Below are 25,071 nucleotides of genomic sequence, written 5' to 3' on the forward strand. Positions count from 1 at the left end.
ATGAGGTCCCCAGGGCTCCATGCCATTACCTCTGAGTTAATTAAAGCCTAAGCAGTATGCCAAACGGTGAATAAAGATGCAGTGAAAGTGCAAGAGGGTTCTCTGGGATGGGATGGGGCTGACCTGCTTTTCTGTCATTGTTGTGGGACGTTATATTCCAAGAAGGAGCAGATGTCTATTATTTTTTTATTTGTATTTATTTTCGGCATCACATTTTGTTACCCTGGTTCAGGCACTTATTTTCCAGTGTGGTTAGCCTAATTCTGCTTTATTAAACATTAAACTCACTGCCACCATCAGCAAGGATTTTATGAAGATGTACAACTAAAGCAGAACGCAGAAGACTACGAAATGGCAGGTGTGTTATGGATTTCTATTCAATTAGGCGTGGCTGTAATACAATTATACTGCTCATTAAATGTACATTTGTAACACCTACAAAACACAGTTATCGACTTGTTATGCACTGTGGTCACTCATGTGGGAATATTAATCCAAACCACATAACCTTATTAAATGACAAAAACACGGGCTGATGGAACGTGAAAAGGCAAAAAGAGACATTTCATTTAAGAAACAATTTCAAATGTTTATTTAACACATGTCAAAGAAGGGGCACACACTCGTGAATTGAAAAAGGGGGGGCTGCAATTATTGGCCAGTACTATGTCTTAAACTCAATACTAACATTAATCAGGTTTTGGCTAAAAAGCAAACATGTTTTTGTTTCTTTTTTTTCTTTTTATAAAGAAACATTATGTACATTGGTTCTTTTATACAAGAGGTTCATTGGATAAATGCATCAAAAAAGAAACCAGTTCTGCAGTAAACTTTACAAAAAATACATTTCATTTTTCATTGAGAGATGTAGAAAAGGAGCCGGTCAAATATTGACCAATAATATTTCTTCCTTTTCATTATTTAGAAAAAAAGCGGTTCTAATAACTATTTTTTAAAGAAAAGCAATATACAGCACAATAAATGGGGTAAAAATGGCGTTTGTGCAGATTTAATTATTGTGTTTGGTAACCAGGGAGAGGGGCTGCGATTGGAACAAGGCATGATGGGAGTGAAGGGCCGCCTGATGGTAAGGGGAAGGAGGGGAAAGCATGGAGTGGTGCAGGGAGGCGAAGGGGATTGGCCGACTCAGGATGGGTGTCGAATGGCTACCATGGATGGAGAGGTGAGAATGGGAAGAGGAGGAGGAGGAAGAGGAGGAGGAGGAAGAGGAGGAGGAGGAGGAAGAAGATCCAGAAGCTTTCCCGGCGAGAGAGTAGTGGTGGTGCATGCGTCCTTCTGGTTTGGTGGTGAGCGATAGCGGCTGGGCCTGCTCGGAGTGAGTGGCAGCGGGGGCCGCGGGGGAGGCGAGGGACGCGGAGGGCGTGGCGGGGGAGTCCAGCATGCTGCTGTGGGACGAGGCCGGGCTGTCACACATCTTCTCCGACGGCAGGTACTGCACGCACTGCTTCTTGCTTCTAATGGAGAAGTCTGAGGGGGGAAACAAAGGAGGAAGAAGCTGAATTATGGATCTGCTGCTGGCTTCAGAATCTGGTTCATGTCCCTCAATGCCGCCCGTGACAGAATTGATCATCCAAACAGTGACGACGATGGCAGTGGAAGTTGTGAAACATGGCGAATCAACTCCAAAACACATTGCAACAGGGAGAGTGGAACATGATGTTAAAGATATTCAGATGGTATGCATTAGTTATGCAAAAAAAAAGAAGGAATGTGACACACAAAATGTGCACCCAAAAGTATAAAGCTTTCTTGTTTTGGTTGCACAACAGCAGACATACCTGCCGCTACTAGCACTGAACCTCATAAGCTGCTTGTCGAAGTATAGAGGCAGGGAGAGAAGTTAGTAAGTGTTAGTGAAGAAGGAATCCATGCAGAAAAAGGAAGATCATAAATAATATAATATCGTAGTATAGTCGCATGTTGCCCTTGCTGTTTCTACAGTTATTAATACTCATTCCAGTCGGTGACGACACAAACCAAATAAAGGCAATCAGGAAGAAAGGCCTCTTACCTTCTGGTTTCGAGTCGGGTTTGTTGTCTCTCTTCCTCTTTTTCCGCTTTCCCTGCACATATAAAACAATGCCGTGAAAAAGCTGTTTTTCATAGTGAAAGTAAAACCATCTAAACAACATTAATTTATAACATCAAGTGTGTAATTAACTAATATAGACAAATGTGACTTTGGAAAATCATGTTTAACCTGTTAAACCCTGAGCCTGTTTGTCAGGTTTCAGGCTCGAAATGACATTCCCAGAACAAATGACCATACCTTCCCTTCTAAAAGGGTTACATTAATAATCTTTTTTCTCAAAGTGAGTTGGATGTAGAAAAGTCAGATTCAATATAGATGTTTTTTATTTTAAAGAAAATTCAGATTGAACATGGTACAACATTGAACAACGTCCTTTACTCATTAATTGAATATCTTGTCATGGAAATAAGCTACTCACGTAATTGTCTCGCGCTGACCACCCGGGGTAGAGCTGGGAGTGAAGCTGCCTCTCTTTCCTGGCCAGCTCGTAGTATTTGGCTTGCTCCTCTCTTGACAGGGAATGCCACTGTGGACAAAGAAAAAAGACATCAAAGGACTGCTAAACATCCACACGCACTGTTATGAACTCACGTGCACATCTGTGTCCGCGCTACTTACCCGTCTTCCGAGGATCTGGTTGATGGCAGCGCTCTCTTTCAGAGTGCACTCGGCCACCACTTTGGCTCTCATCTCCTTCATATACAGCATGAAAGCATTCAGAGGTTTCTTGATATGAGGCCTCTTGTCCTCTTCTTTCTTGGAAGGAACGGGGGATTTCCTGCTAATACGAAACATAAAAAAAACATGCCGTTCATAAACTGTAAATGATGCAGATGTGCTGGTCAATTAGAGAAGACAGGGGAGGCTGTAATGAAAGCAAGTTTTGATGCAGTTAAAAGATTATTTTAAGTGTTCTTACGCATGCATCGAGGGACTCATGTCATGGGGCTCCTGTTTGATTCCCGAGGAGACGATGGCCGGATGGGGGATGCCGGTCTGATGGAGGCCGTGTGGAGGCGGAGACACCATGTGAGGCGAGAACCGGCTGGACACCAAGCTGTGAGGGCGACAGGAGGAGACATTTTAACAGTCGAGTTTAACAGCTAACCTCTGTTAACCTGACGGCAAAGGGTAACCCTAACTTGGCACGTAACCACCCTGCTTTACCCTCTGGGGGGAAATTCAACTTCTGTGTGCGTCTAGACTAAATCCATACACACAATGAGTTACATGCTTCCTTTTTGTTCAGATAAAGACTTCTTCAAAAGCCCCATTTATTCAGCGATGGCTGGAGAAATGTGGAGTGTGTTGTAACCATGGTGACTGCATGGCTGTGACACCTGAAACCACTTTCCTCTGACAGCCATTCACACAGAACACCTTAACAAAAGTGTCTCTCTTTTATTTCCAATTGTTAATACAATGGAGCATTGTAATGAACAGGGGGGAATTAAGCTCCATATCCTTCTATCACACATTCGAGGTTCTGCAAGATTGTAAAATTCCTCTGTTGTAATTCTTTTAACGTGGCACACAGGCTGTCATGAGAAACAAAGCACAGTGTGGCCTTGTACTGCCTTGTCCGTACATTTTTACCTCCTGATACTCTCAGTATGGACTAACCCAGGGATAACTTTTACTCAGAGGTTTTTCTAACCGTCAACAACCGTACAACAACATTTGAGGCGAGGTTGCTCACACAGAAACAGGGTTCAAAGCTTGTTTTGGCTGCTTATTTAATATTTATCTGATCTGACTGAATCTAAAATCTCACCTTAGGTAAAAAAAAAAATGTGTGTACATATATGAAGTCGACTTATATATCAAGAAATTATATTTTGCTTTATTTTCCATCTTTTTTTAACTGTTTAATAATTGATGTTGTATAAACAAGGAGGGGCCAAATCATTCCCCAGTTAATAAACCAATACCGGCTAAATCTGTAAACATCCACTTAGTCCCCGATGAGCTTCTCCATACGGCTCCCAGTGATGGCATGCAGTCAAGATCCACATTTGAACATAATGCTCCTATTAGCATTAATGTACTGCGCTTTGTTGTTGCCAATATTTTATTCTTACTGGCTGTTCTTTTACTCCATACTCACAGTTTAAAGGTGATATCTTCTTGAACAAACAGCTTATAGTCCTTCTAGTTATGGCAATAAACCGCTTGGATCTACTGTATCAACAAACTGCTGTATAGATAAAACAGCTTTTAATTACAAATCATGTTAAAAAAACATTTGCTTATAGTATTTAAGTGCTATGCTTCAATGTTCAGTTACCTTAAAATATATGGAAAATGCATTCTACATTTTGTTTTTAGGGCATTCTCAGTGCATTTCTAAATATTAGGCCTAAACAGCCATTCTTTTGTAAACAGCACAATACTGTTTTAGGCTTATTATAATTTGATCTACAGTGAACTAGATTATATATACAGTTCTGTATTGTATCATTGTGTTTCTAATATTAAATGCAATGTAATGTAATGTAATGTAATTAAACAACGCGGTAGATACAATTGAAGAGTTGTTAGAAAAATCTATCAGTCAAATTCAGTTAATAGGCTTTTTTCTAATTATTCAGAAAATGTGTTTGTAAAATCAACAGTTATCAATTTTACCCTGACAGACATGAATAAGGTATTTCCACCGTAGTGCCAAAAATAAAACCTTTTTGAAATCATGTTTATGTTAACATTTGATGGATTAGTGCAATATTCTGCAGGTACGAAATATTACGCCTAGAGTGGAGTAAAAACTCTTATAACGTGTGTTGTGATTGTTGTGAGTCCGTCTCAGGACGAGCTACACATCCTATTGATCACAGAGACCCTGCTGAATATTTCATCTCATACTCACACCGGAAGGCTCACTACAAATCTTCCCAATTTAAAAAAAGGGTCAGAGAGTGTAGTCTGATTGGACACGTAGGTTCAGATCAGCTTTGATTTGTCGTTATCGATTCTCAGCCCTTTTATCTCGGCAGTGTGTGTGTGAGTGTGTGTGTGTGTGTGTGAGAGTGTGTGTGTGTGTGTGTGTGTGTGTGTGTGAGTGTGTGTGTGTGTGTGTGTGTGTGTGTGTGTGTGTGTGTGTGTGTGTGTGTGTGTGTGTGTGTGTGTGTGTGTGTGTGTGTGTGTGTGTGTTTTCAGAACATTGGCCTGACCACAGAAGTTTACCTCGGAGAGAAAAGACAGGAGGAGGAGTGCTGAATGCCAATAGTGCCTTCACACTGTTTCAGAAGCTGCAGTTGACACCATTGCCTGTGCGAAAAAGCCTTTTTCAAAACTATACCCCTGCTTACAAAAAGTCTAAAAATGGAAGTATAAAAGTGCACACCAGCCATTTCTTTCACCTAACCTTTGAAATGGCTGCCAGGGTAAATGTGATTACAACATGTCACAGAAGCAGCAGATATTAGATGTCCCCCTTAGGGAGGGTGGGGGTGTTGCCGAACATGATCTGCTCACCTGGACATGGATGCATTCATTGCTAGCGCTGGGTAGGGGTGACGGAATCCCCCCGGAGGGATGGAGTACATGGGCTGGCCCTGCCTGAGAGACAGAGGGAGACAGAGGGAGAGAAAGATAGAGAGTGTGTGAGGTGGTTCGAACTAAGCAGCACGAATCCTCTACTCATCAACTCAAAGCTCCTGCTTGTGGAACAGCGCCGTTGCAATTGATTACGAGAGCCGTGACAAAACCCATACATATTCATAGATTCCTCATGTTGAAAAGTATTATTGTTCTGGTGTGATGCACCTGCACAGGCATAACAACTGGACATCCACTTAAACAAAGATTTCAAGAAATGTTTTAAAACTTGTTTTACTTAACTCCCCACAAGCAGTCAGCCACACAGTGAATTAGCTAACATCAACACTCTATGCCAGGGGTGCCCAACCTTTTTTTAACCGAGAGCTACTTTTAAAGTTGCCAGTCTGCCGAGATCTACCAGTCCAAATAGAGAGGCGTAGCCTACTGACAGCCAGGTAAATACACACTTCTACTTGTATAAAACTGACCTTTGTACGATTAATACTTCATAAAATACTGCAGATCCTTTATTTTACCTCTTTCTAATCTACACACATACAAGTATTTAACTGAAGCTACACAACAGTGATGTTGATACAGAGTTGGAGTTTATTCACACGTCACATACTACAGTGGGTAATGTTTTCAAGAAACATTGAACAGTGCTGCCACATATGACACAGGGAAAAAAGAAAAGACTCTGAACCCTTTCTTTGCCATTATATAAAAATAGTGTTGCTACAAAAGTATAAATTAGGCTTAATAAGACAACTGAGATCTGAAGCTACTCAGGAATCTGCTGCCAAAGTGCAATAAAAAAGACAAGATTAATAGAATCAAACCCTTTTTTTGTTGCATTTTAGTATAAAAATAAATGCCTTTAAAATAGGATGCAAGCAACACTCGCTTCTTAACCTGAATTGATAATAGACTATAATCAATTTAAACAGAACAGATCTTAATGTTTGCATTCTTATACAATTGTGTATAATAATTATAATGAATAAGTTCGAACAAACTAAAACTTACAGCTGATTAATAACGGTATCTAACGTGAGTTTTTATTGTTGAAAAGCTATACTGTTATTTTTACTGTCCCCCAAATAGACTGTATTTATTTAATGACATATATATAGTTGTATTTATCTGCATTACTTGCACATTTCTTCTTGCACTATTTTATTGTTTTTTAAATTGTTTATGGTCTTAAGTATATGTTGTGGCATTGTTGGAGGAGCCTGGGACTAAAACGTTGCATTGCCATGACGACACTGTAGCTACTGTGCTTATGACAATAAAGACCTTATTAAGACCTAATATCTGCTGTGATTTCTAATTAATAAAAAAATAATTTAGCAGAGTGGACGGCTGACAATAATAAAAGTGACTTACTGTGGCATGAGCCAGCCCAGAGGGTGTGCGATGGTCCCCACCGCCCCAGGAGAAAGGGGGTAGTACGGGGAGAGCTCTGACGGGTGAGGTGTCCGAGGAATACCTGCCAAAAACGGAAGAAAGACACTTTTAAAATGTAGCCCATACCTGCTGAGGTGACATGACATTTACATAAGGCAAGTATGTATAACAAGATTTAACATCTCTGTCATATTTTCTATCTAAATAAACGTGCATTGCCTATGATTGCCACTAAACTGTTGATACTCCACACAAGATATTCAGAGTACAGTAGCTATGGTCTAATAGTTGCAACATTTCCAAATCGGAAAAAAAGTCATTTCCAGATGTTTCTTTCCCAAAATGTTTCCGTTTTGAAACTTCTTGACCCTGCTGTGTTCATTTAAACACATGAGCATGTCTGCTTCCTGGTTTCTGTGGATGTTGCAATATTTAGTGAAAACTGTCACTTATAATATTGATCATAACTGTCACGGATTGAAACCAACTAAAGCATATGACAACAAAAATCTTTTTTTACACCCAGCTGTCGAGATCGCTGACCATTTTGTTTAATGTAATATCACTTTTAGATACACAGTGAAGTAAATCAATGCCTATCATTGAGACCTTACCTGTCTTTGGGTCGAGGATCTCTGGGGAGAGGTGTGAGGGCGGCGTGCCGGGGGAGAAGTGTTCATTGCTGTAGGTGATGAGGGGCGTCAGGGGGTGGACATGGTGGGCGTGCTGCACCACTGGGACTTTATTGGACTGTTGATGGAGAAAGAAAAAACAGACACGTAGAAGTTATAAGCAAGAAGTAGCCAATGTTCAAGTGTCCAACCCAAAACAGTCAAATAAAAGATTCTCTTCTTGTGGCTGTAACAAGCATTCAACTATCCTAAAGTGTGAACCGCACATTATTTCTGTTGCCCATTGTTGGAAGGAAATGCACGGTGAAAATAGGCCATCATGTGTTCATGCCGTCTACGGTAAACATCACATCAGTCTGAGCGTGTGACCGGCGGCCCTGTGATGCAATCTGGACCAGCACCAAGGAACACTAAAAAGCCCTGCAGGCGCATGCCAAGACCATTACGGTTGTTTAGCCGAGGAGAGAACTGCTTGTTCGGTCCAACAAGAACAACAACGGTGCTACTGGTTCCAAAAGTCAAAACAGCCACAAACAAAAACAATCAGTGTGAGGCAAACTGAATACCCATAAACAAGTGGGGACATACTCTCTGTCTGACAGATGATGGGAAGAAGCAGACGCCCATGGGTGGGTATAAGAAAAACATTTGAAGTTCTGTAAGATAACTAGCGAAGAACAGAAGGCTTTTCACATGCAGTGCGGAGAGATTTCAGCAACACTCTCAGAGATGGGAGCGAAAACAGCTACGACGAGTCGGATGAAGACAATAATAATAACCAGCGTCTCTACTTTCATTAGGCAGCGCGCAGCACCACAGTCATTTCCCCTGGCTGCCTGGCTGAATAGAGCACTTGTTGGCTCAACTTGTCACATGGGAGGGTCAAGGGGTGGAGGGGGGAAAGGGGGGAGAAAGGAGTCTTGTTCCTCCTGGCTAACCTTTCTTCAATATCCCTCCCCACCCCCCTCTCAACCTCTCCAACGTGGTCTGCTGGGGAACAAGGTTTGCATTGAGACTTCTGTACACTCTCTTGCTTCACGCTGCTCAGAATTGTTCCAAATCTTTGCTTTTTTTACAGCCACTTTTTTCTATGTACGGTCCAACCTTTTCCTCCTTTTAAATCTTAAGCAAATTGGTTTCTGCAATGTGTAAAGCGGGCTTTGATTCTGGTAATGCCAGACGGGGTGAAACAATATGTACCGGTGTTAAACATGTCTATATCAAGATCAATTTGCTTCTTTTTTGTTGGTTCTTCCAGACTTAAGATCACACAAGGTGAATGCATATGATGATGCGCAGTGAACACAATTGCATAAGTCAAAGGCTTTGATGAAGCTTCATGGCAGAAGTAGCGTTGACCTGCTGGGTTGAAATCCCAAGTCCCACATGTCATGTATATTTGAGTTGTGCTTTGTTGTTCTACTTAATGTACAATACGCCTGCATTTTCCCTATATTGTGAGGGCTGTTTGAGACCTCTAGACCTGGGTGCCAACACATTTTGGGAAGCACTTCAGTGAGAATTTGAAATGATGCATATTAATTATTCATATCCTGGAATACACCAATCGTGTGCTCTACACATCATTTCTAAGTTTGAAGGCACTAGTTTCAACTCCAGGCTGTCTTTCTGTTAAGCACGGCCGACAGAAATGTGGAGGAAAATGAAGTATGCAGGTTGCACATATGCAAAACTATTCCGACCCGTATACTACCTGCCAGACTGTCTCTCCAAGGAATAAAGGTGGCTACTTCATCAAGCAAATTCCTCTTTCTATATAGGAACATTTGTAAATGTGATCAATCAAAATCAGCATCGGTTTTTAAACTGTATTAGTTTATCACGTTCTCCAGAGCCCTGAGATGCGTTTTTTTTAAATGTAAAAACAACACTAGTCGTGCAAACATAAATTAAACTAAACACTTAAATATCAATGCCTTCTTTCACTTGCTCTATGTGTAGAGGTTATATTCCTCTAGACCATAAGAGCTTCATATGTCTGGTTTCATGATCCATGAGCAAAGTGTAATAGGGAAACCACAAGGAACCTGAGCCATGTTTTAAATATAAACAACATCTACGTGATAGGACAGATAAAGGGCAACCTGGAACCAGATGGTATCTACATCAACAGACAGAAATCATGCTCTTTACATAGACGTGCTTGTTACAAACAGGCCTGCAGTGGAGCATACCTCTCAGATAGCAAGTAAAAACACCCCAGACTGGTCTAGGAGCAGATTGGAAATAGTAACAGGGCGGTTTAAAAGGAAAAGAAAACAGCGTAAAGTTGCTGAGAGAAAAGATGTCTGTCTCTTAAGAGGGTTTGAGACTAAAAAGACCGAGGTGGCAGTACCTCGCCTGGTTGTCCAACTTGGAACGGCGCTAAGAAAAGCACAGTCCTTGGTCAATGTGGGTGGAGGGGTGGATTTCATTCAAGCAAACATGTTTTTGGATCCTGCACATCTGAATTGAATTACTAGGCAAACAGCCGATGGGGAAGAGAGCTTAGAACAAACTGAATAACCCCGCAGCTTTGTGTGTCTTTATGCTCGGTGATTCTGGGTGGGAGGCTCAGAGGCCTTTCAAAACTCCAGGAAAGACAGGGTGAAAAGAATGCCTGGCATGCTGAGAAATCCAAGCCTTGTTTGTCAACGCCAACAGGAAGCGGACGTGAGAGGGGACTGACCGTGTCGTATGTCTTTAAAATCAACCACTCCAAAACTATGCCATTCATCACAGACAACGTGTGCTTTGCGTCTGGTCGTCGCCTCTGAAAGGGTCAATGGGATTTATATTCTTGCTTAAAATAATAGAGGGCGGGGCGGCGTCATGTTACTGCAGGGAATATCCCCAGAGGTAATTAAATAAATTCAGAAGGCTCTTAAAATCAGCACAGACATAATGGACACAAGCATGGACCGGGATAAATATTTGTTAACCGACATTCAGTACATCAATTTGATCCTCTGGTAAACCTGCCACTAATAAACGGCATCTTGTGAAATGTAATGAATTCACTCTGCGATGCTAAATCTCTCCGCTTTAGAGTTTGACTAGAAATCAAAGCACTGGTTCCTTATTTCCTTTCTGATGAGGATCTCGTCTCTGCAGTGGCCCAGCAGGGCTGCAGACCTCAGATCAGTATTCAGTGCAGTCCTCCCAAAGCCTTTGATTTCATGATGGATCCCGGTTGTTCACTGCCTAATGCAAAACGAGAGACTCTCACCGGACTCCCAGTCAAAGGTCTGCTGAAGGAATAAGGGTCGAAAAGCAAGTGTATGTATATCTTTGGGGGAGAGAAAACCCCGGCACATTCCCAGTTAATATCTCTACTTAAAGTGTCACATCGCCCTGAGAGTGTTGGATTGCCGCAGACACATGCAGCAAGACAAAAGGCATCTCAGGAATGCTGTTGCTCGAGACCTTACCACTTCAATTCACTTAAACTATTCGCGGACTAACTAGCTGAAAGGACGTGTCCCTCGATACCTTGATTATGCTGGATGCTAATACCATATTGAGACAAAGAGAGGGATTCTTGTGTCTCTGTCAAGTGAGGATTAGCCCAAATGTGATGCCAGATAACCCTGGTCAGTTCCACCCCATTACAGAGTCACAGCTCCTCCTAACTCAGAATAACAGTACACGTCAGTGTACTCTGTAATGACACAGAGAATAGGTATTATGGACAAATGACTGCAAGTGACTGGATAACCTCAATGAGAGCAGTATGCAGCCTTGACATCATTATTAGCAGAGTGTTAATGACTCTGAACTGGTGCGTTGTGGAGTATGAGTCACACATGATTCAGACAGCAGCCCCTCCTCCTGCTTCCCCTCCTTTTCCTATTATCTCCTTTCCTCTCCTCTTCTTCCCTTTCCTCTTCCTCTCCTCTACTCGGTCACTACTGATGGGCTGACATGTTCCCCATACTGCATCACCTGGCCCTGCAGCGCCTTTGATGTATTATTCATGATGAGGCAGCCCTCTGAACACAGGGGTCTATCTGGGGGTTTTGGGGTGCTCATGTGTGTGTGAATGCGTGTGTGTATGTATGATGGGTGTGGTGCGTTCACTTCGCAGTCCTCCCACCCCACCACCACCACCCCTATTACTACCAAAAGCAATACCAACTGAATGCTAAACAAACCTGTCTGTTGAATAATTGAGGATCTCAGGCCAGAGCAGGCTCTGATTAGCATACAGGCCTCATGGACCCAATCTGCGCAGTGACAGGATGCTCTTTCCCTGGACTTTGGGATCCAACCGATTTCTATTAATCATCTTCTTATCTCGTTCCAACTGACCAGAATTAGAAGAAAGCGATCCCCATTCACCGAACACAATGACTTTGATCACTGTGAAGACATGTGGGAGTGATGTGATTCAAAAGTCTAAATATCAATATTGTGTTCATGCGCAGGCTTGCCGGTGGATTATTTATTAATCTGCAGAGGCTCTTGACTGAACACTAACACACTGTAGCCTTATCAGTACACCAACATTATGCATATTTGACACGCATATAAGATGTGCTTACAAGCAGATTTGGACAGATACTCCAAACCGTGCCAGTCCGTCAAAAAAGCAAAACAACGATGTGAGATTTAACACATGCTTGCAGAATGACTGCAGGAGCACAGGTCTGCTTCAGGAGTCCCTGCTGGTGTCTCCTCTCTCTGGCTCCTCTTGGCCCTGGGCAGTAATCCCTGGCCCCCCGCGAGTGCCCATCCGCTCCCCCTACTCTCATTAGTGCAGTGTTGGGGCCTGGGGAGCCTGCAGGCCTGGGGAGCCAGCCTGCTTCTCCCCTCCCACTCTGCCTCCCTCTCTCCCCCGCTGGAGTAATGAGCACATAATCAGCCTGGCTCCCTGTCAGCAGCAGCGCAGCAGAGGGGCAATGGGCTCCTGGCCCAGAGTGGGGGGCACGGCCACAGCGGGGCGGTTCTCCTCTGTGCCCTGCGCCCGGAGTACAGCGCGCCCGGTGTTACAGATTCCCACTAATCAAGTGACCCTGGAGTCTCAGGTCAGCAGATCAAGCGACTTCCTCTTTTAGTTCACACACTGAAAGTCGTTACACTTTCAGTGAACTTCCCCACCATTTATACCCCTTTCAAAACATCTTATGATTTCTAATACAATAAGGCTATTGATTATTATTTGTCTGCCAATTTAAGTGTTTAATCGGAGTTGGTTACACTTTCAATACATTTCCCAACCTTTTATTTCAAGCCTTCTGCATGTTAAGTCAATAATACTATTGTATAATCTTTTTCTGCCAATGTAAGTGTTTTATATAAGATGGTTGCCCTCGAACGGCCTAGTTATGAGAACTGTGCTATTCAATTGCACTCAATACTCAAAATAAACAGCATTAAAGTAATGACGTAAAACTAAAATACAAAGCAACCTCTAAGCATGCAACGTAGACGTTTTTTGTGCAGCTATAAAAGCATTTAAATAACGTTTAATTACAAAGGGTAGATGAACAAACATACCAAGCTTAAGGGAAGTACATATTTAAGCACACTAAAGTTAAGGCTACTTATTATTCTGAAAATGTGAGTAAGATTTCTGCCAGAACACAGTTGGATTTCTTCTACAATGTTTCTCTCTGTATAGGCTCTTCTGGTGTAATGACGTTTGAAGAGATGAAGGCCAAACAGAATAAGAAAGAGGAAAGAAAAGCACAAACACTGAGCCACATGAAAAGTAGCAGGAACCACCGAAGGACAGAACAGAAACATCCAAGCAGGGAACTCGACCTCTGTGGATCTGCTTTCATTTCCTTTTTTTCCAACTGCTTTTATCCTACTTATTGTTATGACTTTCTCTCTTGTGTTCCTACTTTGTAGATTCAAAGATTTCATTATGATACACATTGTCTTAACAACTTGTGCTGCAACAAAGCACACGGTTTATTTTCCCACAGAAGAAGCCAAAGGGTCACAGAGAGGTCAGTATTTATTCTAATAAAATACATTTAATTGGTTTCTATTGAGACTCAAGTTAGTCCTGGATTCCCATGAGCAAACTTTGTCCCTTTCACAACAATTTCCCATTGACTGCGCTCAATGAGGACTTTGTCATGTGCATCGCTGCGATTATGGGATCCAGCGAATCAACCACAAAGTCAGCGAGCGCGTCTAGCCGGGATATGTCAGGCCAGGAGGCTGAGTCACAACGGCTGTATTTGCTGAAGCTGTGTGACGGCGTGTTCTTGCTCCATGCTCGGATTAACATGACTCCCCGAACCAGAAAAACGCCCCGATACAATCAAGCAGGTGAGATGCCAGATAGATGTCCATGTTATCTAATGTTTTCAATCCCACACACACATCCCTCAGCGAAGCCACAAAGCAAACAGGTCTGCTGAGGCCCCGCATTGTCTAACCCGGGTGAGACACCGTGATGACTAGTTCACACCTGAGTGGGAAAGATCAAGAATGGCAAGGAGGTTCGAACTTGAGAGATTTATGGCGGAGACGGAGTTATTGTGGTAAAGACAGACAGGCTGATCAGCAGTTTGCCTGCGGGTACTGTAGGGGCTTTTTGGGGGGGGGGCACTGTGCATGGATGGATGGGAACCAGTGGATTTACACAACTTAATTATTGGGAATAACCACATTATGGTTATAGATTGATTAAAGCATTTATATGGCTGGCAGCAAACTAGTTCCACACACAAGTTCTTATGATTAGATTAATGTCCTAAAGCCCGGAGGAAACAACGTGTTAGTGCCACAAAACAAGGCAGAGGACTTGTTGGGAAACTGGTGTCCACACTGTCGTTCGGTGTGTGCATTTGTGATTTGAAATTCTTCTTTTAACCAGCCATGTTGCTCATTTGTCAAATACATGTTTTCACAATTTCAAAACAATCATTTTTTGACTTGATGAAGTCATAGTTTAGTTTAGTTTAGTTTTTAATGGAAGTGTAACTACTTACAAGATGCCCTGGTGTTGGAGAACGGGAATCTTTTAGTCCTGAGCCAGGGACGTCCAAAATAGGCCATTTCATCTGCAGGTACTGTGGGCGAGAGAAATAAAGAAGAATTAGGCAACAGAAACTTGACACACTGCAGGTTAAAACAGCCACCAAAATATTAAATACAGAAGATTAAACCAAATGCATTAAAATACACTTGATAAAGAGACCAAGTGAGCAAAATCTAAGGCTCTGTTTTGCACAAAAACAACAACTCTAATATTTACTGTTACTAGACTGTAGGGAATGAAGCGTGCACAAGTGGGATGAATGATGTGAGATATCCCTCAGACACCTGTAGCAGACCCACATGGTGGCTGGAGTCAGACAGGGAGTTCTGGCACGGGGGAGAGCAGGGAGAGCGATGTGAACACAACAGACTGGTGGAGGACTGTGAAATTGCCGTTTGTCATGGAAAAACAAGAGGCCAGCTGTGGGCGCCCATCGCTGAGCGGGTGGGAACAGACAGCTGGAAGGAAGCCCCGTTTACAGAGCAGCAAAGAGGTTGAGCTGCGGACTCGGAGCTAACTCCATTGGTTTGGCCTTTTGACCCCAGACATAGTCCCGCCCTCATTATCTTTCACACATGTATCAAAGTTATCATAAAGGGTCTGTGTGTCTTTGCTCTCCCTCGTTTGGTCTCACATGTCTTAAAGATTTCCTGCACTATTTAATCGCTGCCCGTCCCCTCGCTGCTCTGCCACAGAATGCTGTGTGTACTCAGAGAGGTTTGTGTGATTTACGGCTTCATGCAACAAGCTGTACATTTTTTTTTTCCTCCAGCTATGGAGATAGCATGAAGCCAGAGCTCCAAAAGCACGGCTCAAACATCTGGTTTATGGATCAGTTTAAATACCGGACGCAGAGGCTTGTCATGCATGTGGATTTTTCTCTCCGGTACAATTTCAAATTAATTATAATGGTTTTATAGGACAGGTTATGTTTTGCCATGTTGTGTGAGACATAAATGAATCATAGTTCATTAATCGGGATGGCTAGTAGCATATAATGGGTTATAAACTCTATCATTAAGCGGTGGTTTCACAATAGCCCCATGCAGCTGTTATTCATTTACAATGTATGCTGTTATTTTTATTGACAAAGCGTTGCGCTCGTGAATTCCTATGCACAAACAGTTTGACGTCCACCCATAGCAAACATGTGACAAATGGATAAGACAAGAAATAGTGTCTGACACTTTCAAATAATGACTGACAACAGCAGTTGAAGAATATATGCAAAGCGTTGTCGCCGTGCTGCGGGATGAATGATGACAAACAGGCAAACTGGAGGAGTCATGCATTCAGGTTCTGATTTAAAAACTTCATTCATCACTCAGGGTTTGTAAGGAGGAAGGAAGCTTGGATGGCTGTGGGTTAAAAATGGAAAAGACATTATAGCAGGAGGGGGAAAGGGAGAGGAGGAGAAAAAATGTTTCAGGAATGAGTTTGTCGGAGCAGGCAGAGGGTATTGTTTCCTGACAGCTGGGGTCCAACAGAGCACCGAGGCAGGGGGGAGGGGACCCTTTTTCCCTTCCAAAAGGGGGGAATTCTTGGAGTTGACATCAGCTCTCTTCATTTTCACTATACTGCTCAGGGCTGAATCGTAGGTTCCAACTAATGGGCCCAAGCCCATACAACTGTCAGGAGGCAGTTGCTTTTAGAGGCTGCTAGCTCCCTATTGAAACTTTACTCTGCTGTGTGCATGGCGCCTAATGAATGCTGCTCTCTGGAGAGAAAATCCAAAACAATGCAGTTTTCTCTGTCTAATCTATGTCAATCATGAGTCCTTCCACAAATGAAACGAGCGCTATTGTGAGCGTTTGGTCTTGCCCAGCCGTGCCCACCCCGGCTCTCCCACCCAATCCATCCCTTATTTGACAGCTTCTGCCAGGACTGAGGAACATGCCCCCAGGCACGTTTTCTCCGAGCGCCTACTTTTCTTTTAATTGCCAGCGTGGCCCTATGGAGCAACTGTTCACACAGTCCCTGAAACATCCAGTCAGGTAATGCCAGTCGCACACTGTCACATTAGCTCCAGTCCAGACTGCAGCAGCACTCACTAACACATGAGAGGCAGAGAGGAAGAGGAGAGAGGGAGGAGGAGGGAGGGTGTTTGAGTTGTTTCAGGAAACAAAAGGCGAGGAATTGTGGGTCGTGCTGCTCAGCAAAAACTTTCTCAGTGTTTTAGTGAGAAGAGAAAAAAAGGGAAGTGTAAGAAAAAAGTTAGGACAGCTGAATGAGAGACAGCACTAACAATTATTTAAAATAGTTATGGTATGTCTTAAGTGGTATTTAATGTTTGAAAAGTTTGAAAAAGTTAATATCAATGTTACTGCAGGATATTTAGAGACTCTTTACACATGCCCTTATTTTACTAGAAACAAATACAGACATATGGTCGGGGCCCATAGCAATGCCTGTTTCAGCATGGGACCTGGAAGCCTGGTAAATCGACTCGGACAGACTACTGAAGGAAATGTGTATCGAAAGAGAAGTTTAGATGATCCATTTTCATAACTCTCTAATTGTCTTCCAGCCTTCCCCGTTGCCTCCAACACTCAGAATAGACTTCAGTAGAATGTGCTACTTTTACAGGACCCAGATGTGACAAAGGTGGCAGTGATGCCACTGAAATGTTCCAAAAAGCTACAGTGGAGCCCTTTGGTTTTCTGAACAGAGAGAACGCAACATATGCTCAGGGGCATGTGGCCTGCCAGAGCTGGGTTCTAATTGTTACATCGCTCTCACAGAGCGAAGGAAAACACAGCCAAGAGTCTTTGTCATCTCTGAAGTGTGTGGTGCCATTCTGTAGGCCAATATCAGAGCATGGAGAAGAGACAGATGTCTGGACATTTGCTGTCAAACTAAGTCACACACTTTGCCAAAAACCCTGAAAAAAAATCCCAACTTTTCTAGCTACTGTCTGGCGACTTCAGGGCCGCATTGAGAAGTCGCCGTGACAGTCAAAAAGTAAAGTACAAAATAATATAAACGAGGACAAAATGTGAACAATTACACATACAACATTTATTAAGTGCAAAAACAGCTGATTATATGTGTAATAATTTACTATCTAAAACAGATTATATGTTATTATATCTTATGCTGAATCGCATTAACTCAACAATGCAAGAGCAAACAATCAGAGCAAGTCAAACAACAAACAAAAGAGTAAATATGTATAAAGTGGCAGCTCATACGCTTGTGAAATGGCTCAGCCTTGTGTTGAATAGCAGAGCAGCAGGAATGCCACCGTGGATCGCTCCAGCAGATAATGTCAATCACCTACTGTGTGGAGAACCCCTCCCCATTGTTTTCTTTTACCCCCCAACAGAAAACAAATGGGCCGCACAGCTTGCTGTTTGGCTGAGGTGTTAATTACCGTCCCCTGCCCATATGAACAGCGACTTCAGACAATGGCCCTGTCAGGCCCCCTACACCCAGGCCCTCCCTGGTTTGCTCTGCTGAGATCACCTGCTCATGCGGGGCCATTGACACCTCAACTTGATCTATGCATGAAACACAATTAAAGCCTTTGCAACAAAGACAATGTGATAAGTAGCCCCCGCCTTGTCTCAGAGTTTGCATTAAGGCTCTTTGTTTACCAACATTAGAGGCAATTACAGTGACAATTCTTAAGCAAACCTCGGCAGCCTTTGTGCTAATTACTGTGTAATTGATGGGGAAACGACAAGCAGTTTAGCTGGTCAGACCCACAATGCACTACTGGGCCACTGCAAATGTTTCTGAATGGGGACCATGTCCTATTATCTGGTCCGCTATGAAGTAAGCAGATTAGTCAGGGAGGAAGTTATTAATTAAAGCTATCTCAAAAGAACATAGCAAGAGACGGAAACAAGAAATATATTTTGGAGATAGTGGAATATGTGAAGAAATGTGTATTTTTCTTTAAAAAAAACATCCTTGCCTCGTGCTGCAACTAGAGGCTGTACAAAAATAAAACCTAAGAAGCACATTTTGTCCATGTTTCTGCTCACCACTTGAGTTACATACACAGCCAGTCTCTTTAGGTTATATTAACCGTGAGAAGGCTGCAGTGGAGATAGCACGGCTAATGGCTACCACATTTGAAGTGTCCATTAGCCCTTAGAGGAATGAAGTTAAGTGACTATGACAGGGGCACTCCCTCAGTTTGCCGGGCTTCCATTGTGACCCGGTTGGTCGTCCTGCACTCTTATTCACAGCCAGCAAAAAAAACTGGGTCAAAGGTCAGACGTCCAGAGTGCCGTGGTTTCTATGGCAACGTGGCCTATTAAGGCCAGGCTCATTGGCCTCTTAACATGCTCTTGTACACAAAAGAACTATTAGTGCAAAGAGGGAGAGAGGAGAGGGGAGGCCGCTCAGGGGAGGTCCTGAAAGCACGGCCACAAGCTTTTTCCAAGATTTCAAGATGGTTACACTCTGACTGCCGCTCCGTTTACGTCTGTAACACAAATTGAATTTCAGCATGTAATAAGTTTAGAGGACCGTCTGAGAAATAAATGTCGATGTGGGAAATGTAATCAGAAAAACAAGCTTTAAATAAAGTTGTTTAAATCCGGAAAATAATTCCCAAAATGCAGCATGGATAAAGCCAATGGTGTCACGTGACTTCCCTGTGCGTACAAGGCCAAGCTGGCCAGAAAACTTGGTTTATTTGAAAAGTCCTGGGAGTGACTTTACTGCTGTTTCAGTAATAAACCGGCATTAACAAAATACAAGGCCAAGACAAACCCCCTTAAAGAGTGTCTTTAACATTCTGTCCCTGTGAGTGAGCTGCGACTTCAGCAGGACTTTGCATTTTTGCAACTCAAGCAATTATTTCTGTCAGGGTTTATTTTGTTCTTCCCTTTGCATGACATGATCCTGAGTTATTGCTTTCTCTATATCCACAGCTTTAGAGCTCATACAGTACGAGTCCGTCAAATAAAGCTGCTATTGTTCTTATTCTGTCCCATTGACACTCAGGTACGGATGCAGCTCAGTCTGACTCAGGTTACATTTAGGAATAAGTGAGTAATTCTGTTAGAGCACTACTGCAGGTCACATAAAACCCACTGTATAATTAGACACACAAGAAAATAATTATGCATCTGGTAAGAGCAAGGCCGTCTCATAAAGACAGAGCAGGGAGAGGGGATATTCAAGTCAATTATGTGCAGTCAGTTATGTGGTTTCCGTATACCTGGGAGATCTGCTTCCAATTGTCACACACTGCTCCGCTTATAATGTCAGTGTGATCTGGTGTCAGGGCGGACTACACCTCAAATGTCATAGATGCCGTCCTTTTCCGTCTCCTGTGGCATTGTTCGTCCAGTCGCACAGGAACACAACTTCTTTTATTGTTTGGGGAGTAGCCTCGTTTCATTGAATTTCACAGCAGTAAACGTCCATATAATTAACTCCAGAACACGAGGTGGTTACTAGTGGTTTGCTGGATGTTTACAGTAAAGCTCGACTTAGAAATCAAATGTGTGTGTGTGTGTGTGTGTGTGTGTGTGTGTGTGTGTGTGTGTGTGTGTGTGTGTGTGTGTGTGTGTGTGTGTGTGTGTGTGTGTGTGTGTGTGTGTGTGCATCGAAGTCTACGCCAATGACACACAAGTGAGACCTGCATTTTTAGTTTATGACCGAACACAAATTGACTGGAGACAGCATGGGTTACCAATATAATACAGTGTTTCCTGCCAAGGCATTTAGGAGGCAGCATGTACCCCTCACACTGAACAGGGGAAATACCACAGCGCGGTAATCACTCCTAACTCTCTGCTCAGGCATAGAAATAATCTTTTTCTCTTCTTTTTCCAGAAACTGCGGATAAATATTGACACCGTCGAAATAGTAAATATGTGTAAGTCTGCTAAAAGTGTGTCGAGAAGTTTTTTTTTCTTTTAATGACAAGGGTACAGAGGGTGAGTGTTTCTTTTTTTACTCTTAAGAGCAGCGGAGAGGCATCTTGAAGGGGAAAAGTCAGTTTTGTAAGACTGAGGTGGGCATAAGTGGGTGTAGTGGAGAAGGCAAGAGGGAGGGAAAAGGGCCTAAATTAAACACATTTGTTTCTGCTCTCACATACCACAAGTCTTATGAAAACAGAGGGCTGATTGTGTTCGCTCTGCTAGTCCACCCCCCACCTCCTCCTCTCCCTCTCCCTCTCTTCACCACCACCCAACACCCCCCCCCTGCAGCAGCCTCCCCTCCCCCCCACACACAGCTGCCTGCAGATGCCTCCTGTGTTTGCTCTCCGAGTGCCGGGCGCGATTCTCCAGACTCCTGGGCCCTGCCTCATCTCACTTTTTACTATCTGACATCCCTATCACCCCACCGCTAACTCCACTCACTCCACTCTCCGTCTCCTCTCCACCCGCCCCGACACCAAACCCCCCCCCCCCCCCCCACCACCACCACCACCAACCCCCGCTCTGTCTTACTCAAACACACACTCACATGCCTCAGGTATGTTTCGACACTCGGCCCTGTCGCAGGGAAACAGAGACTTACTGTTGGGAGTTAAAACTAAATTCCTGTGCATTTTGAGAAATGAATACGTTTAAATTGATTCAACTGGGTTATAAGCTACAAATGTCTCTACTCTGCTATTTCTAAGAGACTAAATACAGTTTAAATGTTCTATTTGGGGAATAATAATCTCATATCGAATGTGAGCCATGGTCTGCAACACAGCATCTAATTGAATGAGAAAATATTCGCAAAAGTAGTTTTGAGCTTCCAGTGTGCCACAAATCGCAGAACATACTACCGTGACATTCCCCAGGATTAGTTATGCGTATTGTCAGCAGTCAGCACGGAGGTCTGGCACGTCGCCAACACATTTGTATACCTTAAAACATTCGTAAAAGTCATTCGTCTGCAATCTACTGGCACACTGAGCGTCGTGATATTGAGTGATAAATCACGATCCAGCCATTTGTTTGTCTGTCCATTTAATTCACATTCAATTTTAGAAATGTTCTTACATGTCTGAAACGTAGCCAATAATATATCTTCTGTATGTATAGGTTTACAGAGTTTAAGAAAAGCCTTTAGAGGAGTCACAAGGCGGGAAGAGGTTGGGTCACAAGGTCCCCCACCTCTTCAGGGTTCATCAGGTCTCTAGAAAGCAAAACAATGGAGTAGAAACAAGGGAAACCCAAGATATGTAATTTCTTTTGGCATTGTCTATATGGAATAAATAACTTTCTTACATCCTTGAAGACAGATGTTTTATAGAAGCTAACATTTAAATATGAGCTGTTCCAGTTGTATAAGTTGCAGAACAATGTCTTCATAACATTAACCAGACCACTGTGAACTCAAGGCTGGACATGCTATTTAAAAACAATATATACAGCTGCTGCTATCTTTCAGTTTCTATAGAATCTAATGAAAACGGCAAGGTGATTACGATCAGGGGCTGCTGTAAATATCAAATTCCCTGGGACAGACTTTAGGAGAGGCCCCTTACAATTACACAGTATTCAGGAATGCAGCGCATGAACCACAGCAACATGGAGCTGAAGACAAAATGCTCACATCCAGATTTGGACGTTTAGCTCACACCACGTGACAGAAGAGGTTTGCGAACGGTGTTAAAAAAAAAGTAGTAAAGTTTATCTTTCACGAAGAGCTGTTTCTGCGACCCCCACATCTATGCCACAATGCAACAAACCTCCACTCAATCCAAACTGCACACTTCTGCAAACAATTAGCGTTAACCCAAGAACTGTACGTTGCTCAGAAAGGGAAAAAGAGAAAGAGAACGAAGGGGGAGTGACTGGAGAAAGAGAGGGGTGCTTGTGCACAATTACAGCAGGGATTTATGGCCTGAGAAACAATTTATAAATCACAGCGCCTGAGCTAATGTGCTCCAGATTGTTCTCCATGCAGCTGCAATTTTGGTCTGCGTGAAACGGCATAATAAACCTGGCTGGAGGACATGTTTGGGTGGTGGGGCCGGGAGGAAAGTTGAGTTTGTGGGTGGGGGCTGATGCAGGCGGAGACGTGGGCTTGCAAACTTTCTAAGGTGTTTGGAACAAAGAAACTTTTTTTTCCAAGTGAGATTTTGCTGAGGTGCATTTTTGACAGAGAAAGCGCGAATAGGAGCTGGAATCCCAGAAAAATCCATTCTCAAGTTGTGCAAAAAACAACAATTTAATGATGGTTATAATGTGCTTACACAGTAGCTGTACACTAAATGGTACACAAGTATTCCAAAAGTGAATAATTACACAAGTTTCCACGAGAAACAATTAAAGTCAAGCCGTACATTTAGGACAGTTTTAAGACTTCATTGTGAAACTGAACTATAACCCTGTAATTAGACTTTCAACATAAGTTAAAATTAATGTTAGGTTATAATAGGAAAAGACAAATGTTGCAAGCTGATCCCGTCATTGTGGCTGTAGGCTGGTGTGGAAGAAGGGATCGGATGTGTGGAGGGGAAACCTGGGCTTTTGTGGCCACTCAGCCAACTGGCCCTGAACCTTGACCTCTAACCCTTCACCCTGGGGGGCAAACAAAGCTCTGAGTGACATCTGAAACTAGACACTCTGTGGGGAGAGAGTGTCTGGACAGGACTCAAATAACCCCATTAACTCCGCAGAAAAGATTTATGACTTTTTATTCTGCCCCTGCAAAGAAATTACGACGAGTTGTGCAGATCCGTCAAAAATAATCAAGCAATTAGAAGTGGGCACCGAGTCTCGTCTTGTTTACTCGCCAACGTCACCATCTTGCACGAAGATAAGCAGACAAAGTTCCATAATGAACGAGTGGAGTTGCGATTAGCGGTGATACACACATATGCCAGCAGTTAAGTCTGTATCCAAATAAATTCTGCTTAATACGAACATCATGAGGCTAATCTTCCTGCGGGTTTAAGAGAGTCACTGATGCATATTCACCAGCAGCTCCGATGGATTCCATGTAATGGATTACGCAAACAGCTCTGGCATTAGTGTACTGTAAACAAAAACAGAAGAGAGGAAAGTTGATGGTAAAAATGCGCAGAGGTGAACGCGAACCTCCGTCGCCAGAATGCTGAAAGCCACTGTAGTATTTAAATCAGGCGAGGAGGGAGGAAGACTGGGCCAAGCATTCTGTAGCTCAGCTGTGAGGCTCTAAGCCGTTGCCCTAGGGTCTTTGTCCTGCCTTTCAGGGCAAGTCTGAGGTAGTCAAAGACCCTATTCATGGCCGGCGCTCCCCCTGCCAACACACCCATACAGCCCCAGTCAAGTCAGCCCGAGAGCTATAGAGCCTTCCCATTTCACACGAGAATCAGACCTGCCCCTAAAGCCTGCTTCAGGGATTTCCAATAGCCAGCCCCTCCAACCCATGTACAAATCAAACAAAAGGGCTCCTTGGCCTACTCCATGTCATATAGGGCTGATTAGATCTTTTTTTCCTAATGTAGCTACTCTACGTTAGAAGCAAATAAGTCCGTCACATTTGTAGGGATTTGGTGCACAGCCATGTTAATGGATGAGGGATTATGTCAGCCGATGCCGTCCAGCGCTTCTACGTCCATCATCCCATCTATATTCACCTCCTGCTCATACGCATTTTAATGGGAAAACTTGAGTATGTCAAGTGATAAAATCTCAGAACAAAGACATCTAATCATGCTGATCTGAAGCAGGGGGAATCCCTCAACTCGACACAGGGTCTTGTGTCTGAGAAGCACAAGGTCCTCGACAACAGCCATTACTCATAACTAATCAACATTTCATTACCTCATAAATTGAAATTGAGCAGATACGGTCAGGAGAAAGTGCTATTCTGTGGCCAAAGTCAAACTTATCAGAAGCTTCTGCTGCTTATTCTAACAGGATCCACAAGTCTGGTTTCAGATAAGGAGGCTACACATTTTAAATGAAAGTGCCTTTGACTTCGGCTTTAATTGAATTTATTGCTCCGCAGAACATTGTGACTTCTTAACAAGTACAATTGGTTTATGAGGGTAACTGGGGGAAGCAAGGGGCACCCGAAGGTCACGTTCTTATCAATATTAGGACGAGGAGCAGGCTGATCTAATGGGGAGATTGTGCTTATGATATTTCACAAACAATTACAGGCAATTACCCGTAACCTTAAGTTAAACGGATAAAAAAACAGACTCGTGACTAAATCAAATAGGTCATGGCAATGCCAGTTATTTTACGAATAAACAAACTCATCAGTGGTTTTATTAAATGTGGTTTTATTAAATGTGCCAAGTGCTAGGACTGTCTTAGGGAAGAAAGCGTTTAGATGTGCAGCTCCACTAACTTGGAACAGTCTGCAAAAAGAATGGAAAAGTACCAAGCTAGTACCACTACATGTTTTTAAAGCTCGGTTGGATGCTACACAATCAGATGCTGTTGGTACCTGTACATGTGGTTAGATATGTAAATTGTAATCCCTGTACATTGTGCTGTCCTTTTGTTGTTCTGTTGTTTATGCTTTCATGT

The 25,071-nt window shown here is 43.0% G+C and overlaps 1 protein-coding gene across 2 annotated transcripts in view; it reads right to left on the bottom strand.

The window, feature by feature from the left end:
- Positions 1 to 250: 250 nt before the first annotated feature.
- The window catches only part of tcf7l1b (transcription factor 7 like 1b), a 33,161-nt gene continuing 8,340 nt past the window's right edge, over positions 251 to 25,071 (bottom strand). The window contains exons 4-12 of one of the 2 annotated variants that reach the window (XM_034091795.2): positions 14,589 to 14,669; positions 7,621 to 7,756; positions 6,986 to 7,088; positions 5,528 to 5,611; positions 2,973 to 3,110; positions 2,672 to 2,831; positions 2,472 to 2,579; positions 2,033 to 2,084; positions 251 to 1,488 (exon numbers count right to left, since the gene is read on the bottom strand). In XM_034091795.2, coding sequence (XP_033947686.1) covers positions 1,010 to 1,488; positions 2,033 to 2,084; positions 2,472 to 2,579; positions 2,672 to 2,831; positions 2,973 to 3,110; positions 5,528 to 5,611; positions 6,986 to 7,088; positions 7,621 to 7,756; positions 14,589 to 14,669 — 1,341 coding nt within the window. In that variant the 3' untranslated portion in view covers positions 251 to 1,009. Of the gene's footprint in view, positions 1,489 to 2,032; positions 2,085 to 2,471; positions 2,580 to 2,671; positions 2,835 to 2,972; positions 3,111 to 5,527; positions 5,612 to 6,985; positions 7,089 to 7,620; positions 7,757 to 14,588; positions 14,670 to 25,071 lie in introns of both variants that reach the window. The other variant, XM_034091793.2, reaches the window with a different exon arrangement.

This window comes from Pseudochaenichthys georgianus, chromosome 9 (genome assembly GCF_902827115.2).
Source record: "Pseudochaenichthys georgianus chromosome 9, fPseGeo1.2, whole genome shotgun sequence".
In the NCBI taxonomy this organism is placed as follows: Eukaryota; Metazoa; Chordata; class Actinopteri; order Perciformes; family Channichthyidae; genus Pseudochaenichthys; species Pseudochaenichthys georgianus.